The sequence below is a fragment of the Temnothorax nylanderi genome, unplaced genomic scaffold (assembly GCF_030848795.1).
Source record: "Temnothorax nylanderi isolate EJ_2023f unplaced genomic scaffold, tnyl_v1.0 TNYL_tig0074_pilon, whole genome shotgun sequence".
Taxonomy (NCBI): domain Eukaryota; kingdom Metazoa; phylum Arthropoda; class Insecta; order Hymenoptera; family Formicidae; genus Temnothorax; species Temnothorax nylanderi.
In genome coordinates, this window is record NW_027249136.1 from 169,059 (window position 1) to 184,295 (window position 15,237).

General features: G+C 35.4%; 1 protein-coding gene and 1 non-coding gene across 14 annotated transcripts in view; both read left to right on the top strand.

Annotated features, from left to right (window-relative positions):
• LOC139774105 (dual specificity calcium/calmodulin-dependent 3',5'-cyclic nucleotide phosphodiesterase 1-like) overlaps positions 1–15,237 on the top strand; it is a 95,750-nt gene that overhangs the window by 76,383 nt on the left and 4,130 nt on the right. For 11 of the 13 annotated variants that reach the window (XM_071709084.1, XM_071709085.1, XM_071709086.1 and 8 more), the window contains 10 exons: positions 3,156–3,344; positions 3,916–4,132; positions 4,805–4,918; positions 6,825–6,977; positions 11,828–12,077; positions 12,401–12,658; positions 13,373–13,542; positions 14,006–14,251; positions 14,545–14,771; positions 14,966–15,061. In XM_071709084.1, the coding sequence (XP_071565185.1) occupies positions 3,156–3,344; positions 3,916–4,132; positions 4,805–4,918; positions 6,825–6,977; positions 11,828–12,077; positions 12,401–12,658; positions 13,373–13,542; positions 14,006–14,251; positions 14,545–14,771; positions 14,966–15,061 (1,920 nt within the window). Of the gene's footprint in view, positions 1–3,155; positions 3,345–3,915; positions 4,133–4,804; positions 4,919–6,824; positions 6,978–9,373; positions 9,428–11,827; positions 12,078–12,400; positions 12,659–13,372; positions 13,543–14,005; positions 14,252–14,544; positions 14,772–14,965; positions 15,062–15,237 lie in introns of all 13 variants that reach the window. The other 2 variants (XM_071709088.1, XM_071709089.1) reach the window with 2 other exon arrangements.
• Positions 5,810–5,881, top strand: Trnat-cgu (transfer RNA threonine (anticodon CGU)). The gene has a single exon. It is a non-coding gene; the product is annotated as a tRNA-Thr (tRNA).

Below are 15,237 nucleotides of genomic sequence, written 5' to 3' on the forward strand. Positions count from 1 at the left end.
GTACATTCGGTAAAAACAAAAATATAATTTTAAAAAAGAAGCAGATATGAATTGTATTCTGCAGTACACTAAATGCATACATTTCATCATTGCTTCGCAGTTTCATGTATTATTCAAGCAAAATGCAATAATTCACGTATGTTCGCGTCTGTTTGCTTATCCGCTTACAGTGAATAATTTCATAACCCACCATCGCACCGTCACATCAATGCACTCGGCATTTGAAGGTGTTTTTGAAAAGAGAAAGAGAGAGAGAGAGAGAGAGAGAGAGAGAGAGAGAGAGAGAGAGAGGGGAGGGAAGAAAGAGAGAGTGAGTAATAGGATTTTGCAACATTATTATCCAAAAATATGCATCGTACAGCCCGTTGCAATGAAAAAACGTAATGGTAATTCCGAGATTTTACGCCTAAATTTCAACGAAATTCCATTTATTTTATAATATGTACCACGCCGTGCGTTCTGCGCAACGTAATCTTGTCGAAATAAACCTATTGTTGCAGTCATGTACGTAGCGCGATTCTGAGAGGTTCTCTGATTTACAAAGATAATATTTTAGCTACAAATGAAAATGGGGGTATTGTTTTTTTTTATCGTTTAAACTCTAAAATTATTTTACTTTATTGTCTTATTGAGAAAACATTCGTAAAATATTTACCAGGCAGGTTTTACGCAGAATGTGGAGGAATAAATCAGAAATAATGAGTCATATTATTTCACAGAACATGGAGAGTATAATTGTTTTGATATAAAATTTTAGATTTTTCTCTTTACTATTTTGTTGTTCTGAAATTAAAGGAGAAGAGTGTTATAACGAAATAGTATATTGAAAAACAAAGTTTTACAACTTTTTCTCCTTTTCAGAATAAGAAAAGTATAGGGTAACTCCGGCATATACGCCGCAGCTGAGGGAAACTTAATTTATCGAGTACCTACTATGTTTAAGGCAAATGAATTATACCAATAAAAACTTTATACTGTCTACTACTATAAAAAAATAGAAATATGAAATATTCATTCTTTGTATTTAATAAAAAAAACTTTTAGAAACCCTTGCATTTTTGCCATATATCCCAGAGGGGTGGGTTATATGACATTCATGGCTGAAATATACGTCTTATAAATAATAACAAATAATGTTTATAATCAAGTTATAAAATGTGTGTAAGAAGTTTATTAAGAGGTAAGAATGATAAACAAATTATAAAACTGAAAAATTTTAAAAAGAAAATAGAAGAGCGATAGATGCATTAAAGATTATTATTATACGATCCAAAAAAAAGAAGGAAAAAGAACACATAGGAGATTTCGAGTTTTACAAAGTGTCTGTACTATGGCATAAATCCCGCATGCTAACTTGCCGTATATCCTAAACAGGAGGGATATACAAGATATTAAGTTAAAAGAAAAAATACAAGAGCTATGCATAGAAAGAACTGAAATTACAACACAATACTAATATGGCATAAAGGCACATAACAAAATAATTGCGAGCAAGTATCTTCATTCCTTCTATTTTTTCTGACATCTGCGGCATAAAAACCTAAGTTACATCGCCATTCCATTTAACTGCTTGCATATTTTATAAAATTAAATCTCGTGTTGTTTAGTATAGACGATTATTTTTGGCCAAACTGCCTTTTGATCTATCGCCACGTGTCACCAAATATGAAGAGAGCAAATTTTTCCTAGAACCGATATTTAATCGGTATTTAACAATTTATTTATACAGTAGAATTTCTATTTTGGAATATATTTCTAACGAACATTTTAAATGTACATATTATTTAAGAGCTATAACATATAGTAAATATTTAAATTACAATAACAAAGAATAAATTCTTAAATTTATAGTATTTTGAATATTTCTACATGTTGGGACAAATATAAAAATTCGCCGATAAACTATTTTACACGACAATGCAACACATGTGACAATTACTGAAAATGCTACTGTTTTACGAACAATACCTACTGTTTAATTAACTGCAAGTTTCTAAACATAATATAATTCGGCGGATTTGCCGCGTGACATAAATCAAAACGCATTATGTCGTGTAATAATTCCGCTTTAACTGCTGAATTATATTATTTTAATTAGCTCTAATTTTATTTTACCAAGAAGCGAAGGCGGCCTGATTTCGTTGAGTTTGCAGCTTTTAATCTCATCTAAATTATATGCTACTTTCACTTTTTATTTTACGTTTTTTTCTCTCTCATTGTTTAAAACATGTTTAAAAATGGATATGTTATTTATATTATATTTATCGTTAAATTATATTTCTTATTGTATCAATATTTGAATGACGAATAACTAAAATTCCTTAAATATTTGACAACGGGATATGTTTTTGCCATCTTCAATATGAACGCTCATGTTCGTTTCGTGCTTCTGTTAGATCTCTCGTAGTAAACGTGATTCTCGGCGCTTAGAAACACTTCAACTTGTGATTAGCATAATGGGACCATTGGTAACTCGTATGCGATCGATTGGCTATGAGACTAATTCGCGAGCTATAGACAGGTGGTACCGATCGATAGCTGCTCTACCGCCACGGTTTTTACCGCAGTGATACGACCTTACACTTTGTAACGTTACATTCGTCAAATTAGTTATGGTAATTTGCGTTTGATTCGTGATGTACGAGTAACATTTGCGACGTTACACCGTTACACGCGACATGATAATAAATGTGTTATAAAATATTGCATCTTGAAAGCTTATCGGGGCATAAAATTGAAACGTATAAAAAAAACATTTAATTTATTAAAACCTTTTAATTTCATCTTCTATTTCTTTGCAGATTTATAAAACTTGTATGGATTTCTGTTCATTCTATTAATAAGTATTAAAGTATAAATATATGAACAATAAAGCTCAAGTATTATAAAAGTAAAGAGTTCGATCACGCAGATATACATATTATGGACATATATGTATATGTGTGTGTGTGTGTGTGTGTGTGTGTGTGTGTGTGTGTGTGTATCTCTGTTATTCAAGTTATGAATGTTCAAGCATCCTATGATATCTAAATTTTTATATCTCGCGTAATTTTTTTTCGGCGTACCTACATATATTATATGATTAGATAGGATCATAGAGCCAACGTACAGAAACAGATGTAAAAAAATTGTCAACTCGTTTTTTGAAATTGCAGTTGCATCTCCACCGGATAGACGAGTCACGAGAGACGATATCGGGGTGGCCTCAGCCGGCAGCGGCGGCAGCGGCGGCGGCGTAGCGGTGAATAACGCGGCTGCTACCGGCTGTAGCAGCGCAAGCGGCTCAGCATCCTCGAGGACGCGCAATCCTTCCTCTTCCCCCGGTCGGAACGGCCAACTCTCCAGTAAGTTTTCGAGGTATTACCCTCTTCCTTTCTCCCCTCTCCCCCCTCCGAGATACGGGTTTGATAGCTGGGCTTTATCTACTTGCACGCTCGCACAAACCTATATCTATCTGTGCGTTTACCGACTACATATCCTCAAAGATCCGCACATCCAAAAACAAAGTCTTCCAAAAATTAAGTCTTTCGTTGGCCAGCTCCTTTGGCAAAATGCTCCAATATTCACATTGTTATAATATACCGTACACATATAAATTAACAATCACGTGGTGATCAGTCAGAAGAGAAGAAGCTCGATGCACCTTAATTTTCGGTGCGTTACAAATTATTTTCGAATAGCAATTTGTCAAGTACAAAATGGCTCAATTATTATGTATTATATAATCTAAAATATATTATACATATAATTAAGATGATTAATTAGAACTTTGATAAACCATGTCCTCTTTTCAAAATGATCCAAGTCGTCGTTGTACGGATTCTTCGAAATATCTTTACGATCGATTCAACATGTCCTTCCATATTCGTTTGCACTAATATTCTAATGGAAGCGATGACGCTCATTGTGTTTCAGAACAAGGCACTTTGACGATAGTACGCCGAAGTTCCGGCAAAAGCAAAAGCATCACTGGTGGGGATTTCGAAAGTTCTCCACCACCGCACAATCCCGATACTTCGTATTTATCGAGTCAACCCGTCGATCTCGATGAGATCCTCGATAATGTCGATCTCACGACGGATTCGCTTCCTGCCGTTGACACCCCCGACGCATGCGACAAAGCTGCCCTCAGGTATATTAAAACGTATTATATCGTATGTAATGCAGGTGTTAATGGCTTTGCTCTATCGCAAATGCGATATGGATTTTGGATTTTTATAGATCTAGGTTTACCAAAAGGTTTACCAAACATAGAGTGATGATATATGTATACATTACATATAGAGATAATCCGCTTCTGATCGCGAGTTGATAAAAGATATATAACGCGCACGCCACACGCCACACGCCATATTGTTTTTATTTATTTCTACATATATAACGACGTATCGTATGGAATTAAATAATCGTTATTATTTATGCCTTTTACAAAATACAAAACCTTTTACAAAATTTAAATAATAACATGAGCATATGCAAATTAGCGTGTAATAAATGATAATTTAATGAGAATGAAAATTACTTATATTTTCCAAGATACCTACATCTGTAACGTTCCGTCTATTCTCGTGTGCTAAATATTTTATTTTATAAGATGTGTAAGATTAGAATCCCACGTGAGAGAAAATATTTATTTCTTTGATTAAATCCTCCTCCAAGGATTAAATAGAATTGTGTTTGCAATCGCGACTCTTGTCGCGTAATTATCGGAAAGCGATCGGAAGCGAACATCTAGTTCAGGAGGCATACGGGCATACGTTATTGGCGCACAGGCAACGACTCCGAGACTACCTCTCTTTTGCAGATTGAGGTGTTTATTGAGGCAGCTACAACATGGGGAGATATCCGCCGAATTACTTCAACGAAACTTGCATTACGCAGCTCGCGTACTCGAGGCTGTTTTCATCGACGAGACCAAGTAAGTTTCTTTTCGAGCGAGAATTCCAAGCCTCTCACGAACGAATGGAAAGCAACAGTCACTATACTAATCCTTATACCTGCAACTACTTTCAAATACTGCTGCTTTTTTGCCAAAATTTGCAGACACTGCCAACATCCTAATAATCTCGACGTCCTAAACCTCGCGGTTAATAACGACTCTCTTTTGTAGATATATACATATCGTCGATACCATAATCGTCGAATATCTAACGAGGATGAGATTAATTGAAAAGATATCCTGATGTAATTTGTCAATGCGGTAGCATTTGTGTGCCGATCAGACAGCCGAGTATACATGTAGATACTAGATTGTAGCCAACCGTTTTGCGTTTTACAGTTTACAGTTTACACTTACACGATCAGTAATGCTTAATGCTGATCGATTCGATTGTTTTTCACGAGATGACGTGACGTTCGCAGCGGAGTTGATTGCGATTAGCTGTTAATTATCGGTCTATTAATCTATTTCATTAATGTGGAGCCGCAGGGTGATCTTGTGAACACGACGCTATCCCTTTCCATTTGCTAGGTGCAACTTAAATTCAATACTCCCCGATTTCGTAATGAGAGCTTTTCGTTTTCGCGATGCGTCGTGCCAGATGAAACTCACAACTCACAACCCCTGTTCAATTACGGGACGATCAAAGATTCAGCTGGCCATGAAGGACAAAGGCCATTTGACATTTCTCATATCCGTGCAAGCAAGATCAATCGTATAAGCGATGAGCGGGGTCAGTGTTCCCTAGCTTCAATAAATCGCAATAAAAAAAAGATGTATAACGTTACGTTACAACGATCCATCAGAACTCTTCCTCGTGGATCCTCGGGATCATTCCTCTGGATTCGCTCGAGAGGAATTGACATCGACGCCTCTTTAGCTCAGTGGTAGAGCACTGGTCTCGTAAACCAGGGGTCGTGAGTTCAATCCTCACAGGAGGCAAGTGAATTTTTCTTTTTAGCATCATTTTTTCCATGTTATTGCAGCTCGTTTCATGCGTATATATAGAGACTGGATACGCACTAAACTTGCTACCTCTGATGATTTAATTGTTATTTTGATCTCTGTATAAGCGTTATTTGTAAGCAATACTGAACCGCATGCTTTTACAAATTCTACAAATTTTCATGCCTATTTATTCATACACAATATTTTTGCGACGCGCATTTCTTACGTCAAAATCCATACGTTTAGTTTAGAGTTTAGACTTTTAGACTAAAATCATACGATTACGAAATTAACAAAGTTTTCCGTGTTTTCATTCTATTTTTCTAAGATTGTTTGTCAAAAATTTCTATTTATGGTATGTCATTCGTTTTTTGAGCGTCGCGCATAAAATCATATTCATAAGCAACGAGGCATACATCCCTGCGCGATACATGCATCGATTGCGTGACAATTGCACGCAGCTGGCTGTACTTGCACGTCTACTATACATCTCTCCGATCCCAAAGATCATATTATCAACAATTCTTCGAATTGTTGATCAAGTCTTCGATTTCGATGCTTGAAGCTAGATGCTTGGTATCTTTTCTCATTTTTTGCTCATGCAATTGTGACCGACAAGAGAAATGCGATTAACTCGCGCTTGTATATTCCGCGACCTTTGTTTTCAGCAATGACTACACTAACTACACGCACACTATAGCAGCCGTAAAGCACGACGCATCGAGTATATCCTGTTTTATTCTATTCTAGATTTATTACAACATGTAATAGATTTATTGCAACATGAGAGCGCAGCAGAGCGATGTCGTAGCCGTGATATTAAAATCACGTAATGATATTAAAAAGAAAAGAGAAGACGAAAGTAAAAGGAATAGAAAAACTGTAATGTCTTGTATTCTAATCTTTTTTACACATGAACTAACAAGTACTACCGCAGGGTGAGTTCAGGCGGGAATGAGTGCGCTCGGTCATCACGTAGGGGGGCGGGCCTGACGTCTTCATCCCTAGGGGGCGGCTTGGACCCAGACGGACCACAGGGCCACGCGGTGGTAACCCAGAAACGGAAGCTTCGCACCCCCGTATGGGCAAGGTTGCGAAACATTCACATTTCCAAGCCCCTTTTACGACTCCACGTTTTCGATTCCACGTAACGCGGTCCTCCCCTCCGTTCGTTCTCCATTCTACTTGCCCCTATCTATATACCCATTTTCCCGCAGTCCGCAGTCCGCAGTCCGCAGTCCGCACCGTATCCGTATGCCGTTTTGACACTCTTTGTCGCCCTCTTCCTCGAACGATAGATTCATACTCGCGCTCGTTTTAAGAAACGAGATGTTCTCTCTCGTTGGACGATCGTTGGTAATCGCGGCGGTGAGCGACAATCATGAATTTTGTCTCTTTGTATTATTTTAATATCTGACTGAATTATTCTGTGATTACAATATTTAAAATATCAAGTCAATGAGCAATATAAACGGCGGCGGGGGAAGGGATCTCTAAGCATTTCTTCGTAACTCGGAACGTTATTTTTAACATCTAATTGATATCTCGTTCTCACTCTTCAATCATTTAAAAGCATTGTTAGCGACGTGGTTGGTGTGACGGTAACCATCAATTACATAATACAATTTTTGATTACAAACGTATAAAATTATATGATACTTGATCTCTATCGTTATATTACGCACAAGTGATATTCTTAAATAATTAAAAATACTGGCAAATGTCTTTAAATATCAAAATGATGCAATTGATATTGAAATGCTTAACTTGATATATGGCAATTCGCAAGTAGATTGGAAAACTTTGAGAGAACGTGCCAGAAAAAAACAACTAAAACGAATGAAAGTTCGATATGTAATATATTTCATTATTCTGTAATAAAATCTTTTATTTGTTATCTCCAATATCATGACATTTAATATTTTATATAACATTTTATTATTTGCTCTTTATCGATCGTTTCTCAATATTCAGTCAACCGCTAAATGTCAATCTGCCAATATTCATCATCGGCTTGAATTTTGTGCACGCGATTGACAACTGATCAGTGTCACGGAAAAGCGACAACGATATTTTCCAGATATTATATTTCGGACTATGTCTTTTGCAAATCGAATATCAAGTATAATTAAAATTATCACAATTGAGGCCAAGCTTTCTTTATGTTAAACAAATTGTTCTAAATTGTATTATTATATATATAGAAACAACATCCATGTTATATTTTATATTTTCATTTCTATACGCCGATATTAAGAAACTTTTTTGTGAGGAATTCAAGATGTCGCTCTCCTCTGTAAAAATATCAATTCTAGACCAATAAGTGGAATATATATGTGTCAGCGTTTCTTGATCTTCTAATCCGTAGAATCTTTCGAACGTTTCTAGATTAGTTGATGTGCACAAAAACTGAAACGCATAAAATAGTTATGCGTACTTTTTTTTAATAAGCTTTTTTTAGTAGTTCAGAAACTCAAAATTGTTATTCTTGTATATCTAATAGTCTCGCGATACAATTAGCATGTTTCTACAAATCGGTGCGAGTAGACGATTCTCTTAGAGAATACTATCAAAGATCACAGACATTATCGTCACTTATTTAGGATATTGTCGACGATCAAACTTTTGCATATGTTATGTATAGGAATGAACGCAGAGACAACAATGATTATATTTAAACGTCCTGCATTTTTACTACGAAAATATTCGTTGAAATACCTTAGGTACTTGTTTCGCGATACGTAAATAATCGGGTGACACAACAAGAAACATATTAATCTTCTAATAAGTCACAGTCTCATGAATCATGTTTATCAATTTATTTATTTTTATTTTTGCATTTCTTGTGCGCAACAATTGAGTTTTATTGAGATGATAAATCGACGAGAGGAATGATCAACTGCGAGGATCAAACGACACTTTCGAGCATAGCATGGAGACGTTACTCTTGCCTGTCTCTCTCTCTCTCACTCCCTGTCTCTAGTTTACATCTCTTCTAGACTCCTTTTAGGTATAACCTGCTCAATTTGTCGGACGTATCTGCCTGCCGTGCAACATGCATCGTTCTCACGATAATCGACCGTTTCCTACTGGCACTATTCTTGTCCGAGAGAAGCGCATGTATACATATACATATATGTAGGACATTTATCACCGGGCGGTCCTCAAGCATCCCCCACAAATCAATCGCGCCGCGCCGCGCCGCGCTGTGTATGGGATGTGTATGGGTGTGTATGTATGCATATTGAGTGATTCGAAAAAGCTGCGAGAGAATGATTACACACACAAGGATGGCTACTTCGAAATGATCTTCAGCTTCAGGGCAAACGGTAGCGGAGAGCAAGCGAAAAAAGAAGGAAAATTTTCAAATCACCCTACGCTGCAGGCATGCAGGGATGTTTGCTTGGATGTAGCAAGATGCTTATATAGATCATTGTGGAACCTTTTAATGTGATAAATGTTTTTCCTTCGTATTTCATATTATAGAGATGCTGAGCGTGTGGAGTCAACCGCCATATGTCGTCCGGGTGTACGCCGTAGGTTCGTTTCTCCCAAAATTTCCATGTTTGAGCGCGAATCGCGAAAATGCGTACGAAACCACATTTTTTTGCACTCTGCACTTTGCGCTTGGCGTCATCGAGGTCTTTTTGCATGAAAAATCACTCGCTTAGCGCACACTCCAACTCTCGCTGCTCGCTACTCGCTATTCGCTATTCGCTATAGGTACCTATATGGCTATATGACGACGCTCTCTTCGTATACATATACTATATAGGGTGTTCCAGGACCTATATTTTTTCAAGTTATAACTTATATTACAGGATAAACTAAGATGGTTACTTTGATAACTAACAAAATAATCAACTAATACTATGTTTACGCGAGCGTTACTTCTGCGGTAACTTACGATAATTCCTCCACGTAAAGTAAATGGGATTTTGTACGCGTAAACGAGTGAATTATCGCAAGTTAAGTACTACAGAAGTATAACGCCCGCGTAAACGTAGTATAACTCCAACATTGAATTTTTTTAAGTACCTACATATTAATGAATTAAGCATCTAAAATCTAATAGGAGTAAGAGAGGCATTACATCGCAATTTTATATAATGCATATTTAACGCAGATTTACTTAATTACAAACTAATTTAAGACTTGATATGTTCAAGATTTAAATATATTTAGATTTACATATTTGAATATATTATTATATATTACAGATATATTTTTATGTATTTAAAATGTATTTAAACTAATGCACATTTTTTGTGCAAAGTAGGGTGTATAAATATTGTGGAAAAATTTACTTCAAAGTTATGAAATTTATATAGATAAAAGAATGGTATACGTGCGTGCGTGCGTGCGTGTGTGTGTGTGTGTGTGTGTGTTTACAGTGTGGTTCTGAGACACTTTACATATACGCAATTTTTGGCAGCGTATGGCGCGCATGCTAACACATGTAGCTTTTTCACGTATAATTAAATCTATTAGTGTTTATTCTGAAATTTTAACTATATTATTCACCATAATTGATCGACTATGTACGACAATATTTGCACAAGCATAATTGTTTTTCTCATCTTTTAATTAATTGTTACAACTGTTATATTGTTATTAGTGATCACATCAATTAATCCAAATCTTCGCACCTGTTTACTGGCAATGATTTCCGGATGTTTTGTGTTCTGTGTAATTTGCACCCAAGATCGATGTATAATAGATATACGTGGGAAATGCACTTTTAAACGAAATCGCGATACGCATTATTGTTTACACCGTTATCACGGTTGTATTAATACATAGTTGACACTGAGGAATAGAGAATTGACAAGAATATGTCAAAATTATTTGGCAAAATGATTGACTTAACTGTCGTAGGTCGTAGAGCTTTGCTTAAGCTTAAGTCTACTAAATCACTGCTGCATCTGTACACCTGTACATCGAATCAAGTTTGAGATCAAGGAGAAACACGCTCGAAAGATCACAGCTGTTTATTTAAACAAGAGTTTTTACACGAATCCTCATTCCCATCTCATTCACTTTTTTTTCAGTGGAATATTCCCCTTCAATTCGCATACTTATATAACTCGCGCATTTAACTTTTTCACTGAAATGATGTAATTAGTATGTTTAACATTTAATTTAATTAGAGCGTGAATTTTAGTGAGTCAATTAGGACTATTAATAGAATAGAATCTTGATATGTTTAGAAAATTATGATCGCGGTATAAGGCGGCTTATACATGGAACAGCTAAGGAATATTTTTTAATGGCATGTGTGCTAAAAAATTTCCTTTTAAGATAAAAGACCTTTTCGTAGATCTAGATATTCTGTATAGCACACTCTTGTTTACAGAGTATAGTACAATAGAATGGAATATCGATTATATTCCGGATGTAATCGCAATTTATTGTAATTTATTTTTATGATTCGCGAGCGATAAAAAAGCATTTTACCACACACGAAATTGATTCACGAATCGTTAGTCGTTACACGTCGATTTTTTAAAGCGACAAATAACATTTCCGGCAATCTATAAATTTACTATTTTCATTGTACTTGACGTACCTGATATACGAGAGAAAGACATAATAAATGGATAATGCAAATCACACACACATTGGATCAAATAATATATAATAAGAGTAATACAGTAATACACAATATATTACATATACGTTAGTCCTTCCTTCTATTCGTTCATGATGATGTAAATTGTAAAGCGAGCCTAAACACAGATTTTAAACAAGTTAGTTTAGTTAGAGATGAATTTTTTACAATGAGATGAATTTTTGAGGACCGTGATAGTGTCTCGACTTGATATATTTGATCGTGCGTAGCGAAGGTAGGCATTTTGTTCGTGTCGAATGTCGAATGTCGAATATCAGCGTGTTAATTCGCTGATCTATAACGTTGTCTCTCACGATTTCCTCCTGTAGACGACTGGCGGACGAAGATGACGAGCTGTCAGAGGTGCAGCCAGATGCGGTACCACCGGAAGTACGCGAATGGCTAGCATCGACTTTCACCAGGCAGCTCGCCACCACCAGGCGGAAAGCCGATGAGAAACCGAAATTCCGCTCGGTCGCCCATGCTATCAGGGCGGGCATATTCGTCGATCGGATCTATAGGAGAGTCACCAACACCGCTCTTATGCAATTTCCGCCGGAAGTCGTCAAAGTACTTAAGGTAATCCGCCGGCGAGCCACGGCTGGAGAGTATTCGATACTGGAATATATATACATATCTTTATGTGCGACGATTAATTTTTAACGATAAATGTATCACGGCAAAAAAACGTCTAGTTACTTACACATGTACTATTATATTGCCTTTAATTACATCTCGGAGACTTTAATTTTCAATCAGAAAAAAATACTGGTATCTCGATTATTAGCCATGGAAAAGAGAATTTTCACGCGATCATCAAAGATCGGTCAGATTATTATTAAAATTAAGGTCGCGAGTTGTTGAAAGTTTAAATATTCAAATTGCTTCCTTTACCGTTCAAGACTTTAGACGATTGGTCGTTCGATGTATTTTCCTTGAATGAGGCCGCTCTGGGCACGCCAGTGAAATACCTGGGCTATGACCTCCTCAATCGATATGGTATGATTCACAAGTTTAAAGTACCTCCCGCAGTTTTGGAGTGCTTTCTCGGAAGAGTTGAGGAGGGTTATTGCAGGCATCGAAACCCATACCACAACAACCTCCACGCTGCCGATGTTGCGCAAACGATGCATTACATCCTATGTCAAACGGGTTTGATGGTGAGTACTTAATTCTTTCTAATAAGAGAGAGGAAGAGAAAGAGATGCATATTATGTAGAATTTTTATGACATATACTATTTTACATTTTACGGTACTTATGTAAAAGGAAAATAAAGATGTTTCTTAATTTTTTACTGGTTGTATAACGAGCTAATAGTTAATTAGTTATACTAATTAATAATTTATTTTCGTGAAAGCCTTTTGTCAAGCCTTTCATTATTGTTACTATACTTATACATATGTGATATATATTAAGATACATACATATGCAATCTACACACTTTGCAAAATAATTATAAAAGTAGGATAAATATATATCTCTCGAACAGAATCAAAAAATATAATATCTTGCATATATAACGAAAGAGCACAGAGCAGCAACAAAATGTTCGTATGGTTGGAAAATATCTATTTAAATTAAAAATAATTTAACGCAAACATCTTGTTGCGACTCTGTGCTCTTTCGTTATATATGTTTGATTTCTAATCATTTGAGCCTATCACGATTATTATAATATCTTGTTTGGCAATCTCTCTTGGTCTGAAAAAAATAGAAATCGTATAAAATGCGCAAATAATAAAAACGAGTTCTCTATCGATTCGTTAAAGATAGTTGATTAGTTCGGCAAAAAGAAGGGGTCTCTTCTACTCATTGTCAGTTGACGCGCATATTGTACGCGAGATTGCTTCAGGCTGATATTATTCGTTGCAGAATTGGCTGACCGACCTCGAGATTTTCGCCACTCTTGTGGCAGCGATTATTCATGATTACGAGCATACTGGGACCACAAACAATTTCCACGTAATGTCCGGTAGTGATACAGCGCTCCTATATAACGACCGAGCTGTGTTAGAAAATCATCACATCTCGGCCAGCTTTCGGTACGTGCAAATTCCATCTTGCAATTGCCATTGCCGTTGCTGTCTCGGACAGTTTGTAATTTATTCAACATTTAGATAATTTTATTTTTAAAAGATAATTTTTTTTAAAAGTGATTAAGATAATCTTTAAATTATCTTAAGCTCCTTAAAAATTGCTATATATAAATATTAAAGTTAAAAATTATGCAATATTTCTTACGAATACACATAATAAAATTAAAACTACTCTTTAAAAGTTTTAATATCTATCAACGATTGATTTTTCTTTAATTTTTTCTTTCTTTTTTCGAAACCTTTTCCTATTTAAATGACTGGTTTTTTTTTATAAATAAAAAATGATACAGTCAGAATTTACACTGTTTGTATTATATAGACACATCGTCGTAGAAGTAGGATTAATATTTTATATAGTGATACTTATAACGCCAATATTCTTTAATATAATATATATTGCATGTTTTAGGATACTCAGAGAAGATGATTGTAACATACTGCAAAATTTATCGAGAGAAGAATTTCGAGAATTTCGATCGCTCGTGATTGACATGGTTCTTGCCACCGATATGAGTTTTCACTTTCAACAGTTAAAAAATATGAAAAATTTACTAAGTTTGGCAGAGCCAAGCGTGGATAAAAACAAAGCTGTTAGCTTAGTTCTCCATTGTTGCGATATTTCGCATCCTGCCAAAAGATGGGATCTTCACCATAGGTGAAGCTTTTTACTCAAAGAGAATATTAACGATATTTGTACTTGTTTAATTTTGATGAAACATGGTCTACTGGAAATTATTATAGAGACAAAAAAATAATTTTTACAAAATTTTTTATACATATCTATATATTTTTCAAGTTAAGTAAGAAAGATTAAAGTAAAATTGAAAAACCATAATAAAGATTTCTTTTCATACTAAAGAAGATTGATCTATATTCTAATAACAGAAGCAAAACAATATGTATATATACAATAATAAATAGATGATATATAATTCCCAATCCATCCAGATGGACGATGCAACTTCTTGAAGAATTCTTCAGACAAGGTGATAAAGAGCGAGAGCTTGGATTGCCATTTTCTCCTCTATGCGACCGCAATAATACGTTGGTAGCTGAATCTCAAATAGGATTCATAGAATTCATTGTCGAGCCTAGCATGCAAGTATGCAGTGACATGCTGGAAACCGTTCTCGCGCCGCTCAATGTCAAGGATACCGTGGACGAACCCAGCAATGGTATCTTTTCAAGATCTTTTCTAGCATACGTTACTTGTAATTTAATTATTTAATTATACTTAAATGACACTGTATCTCTACTACTTTTGAAATTTCATCTTTTTCTTTAAATATAGATATATTAATTTAATTATTAATTAGTTTATCTACAGATCGATTAACAGTTATCTAATAACGTGTTAATAATATTGCAGGTTCAGGAGGAGAAAATAAGAGATTTAAGATTGGCAAACCTTGGATCCCGTGTCTCGCAGAGAATAAAAAAGTCTGGAAAGAACAAGCAGTTCGAGGCATGTTATCATAATTGAATTTAGATATTATTTAATCGCTTGTGTAAATAGAGTTAATACTTTTTAACAAAGAATTGTTAACATAATTATGAAAGTTTTGTTTATATTGTACTTTGCGTATAGCTTATCTAGCTAATAAAATCATTTTCATAAGATTGACAAATTCCAACGGATCA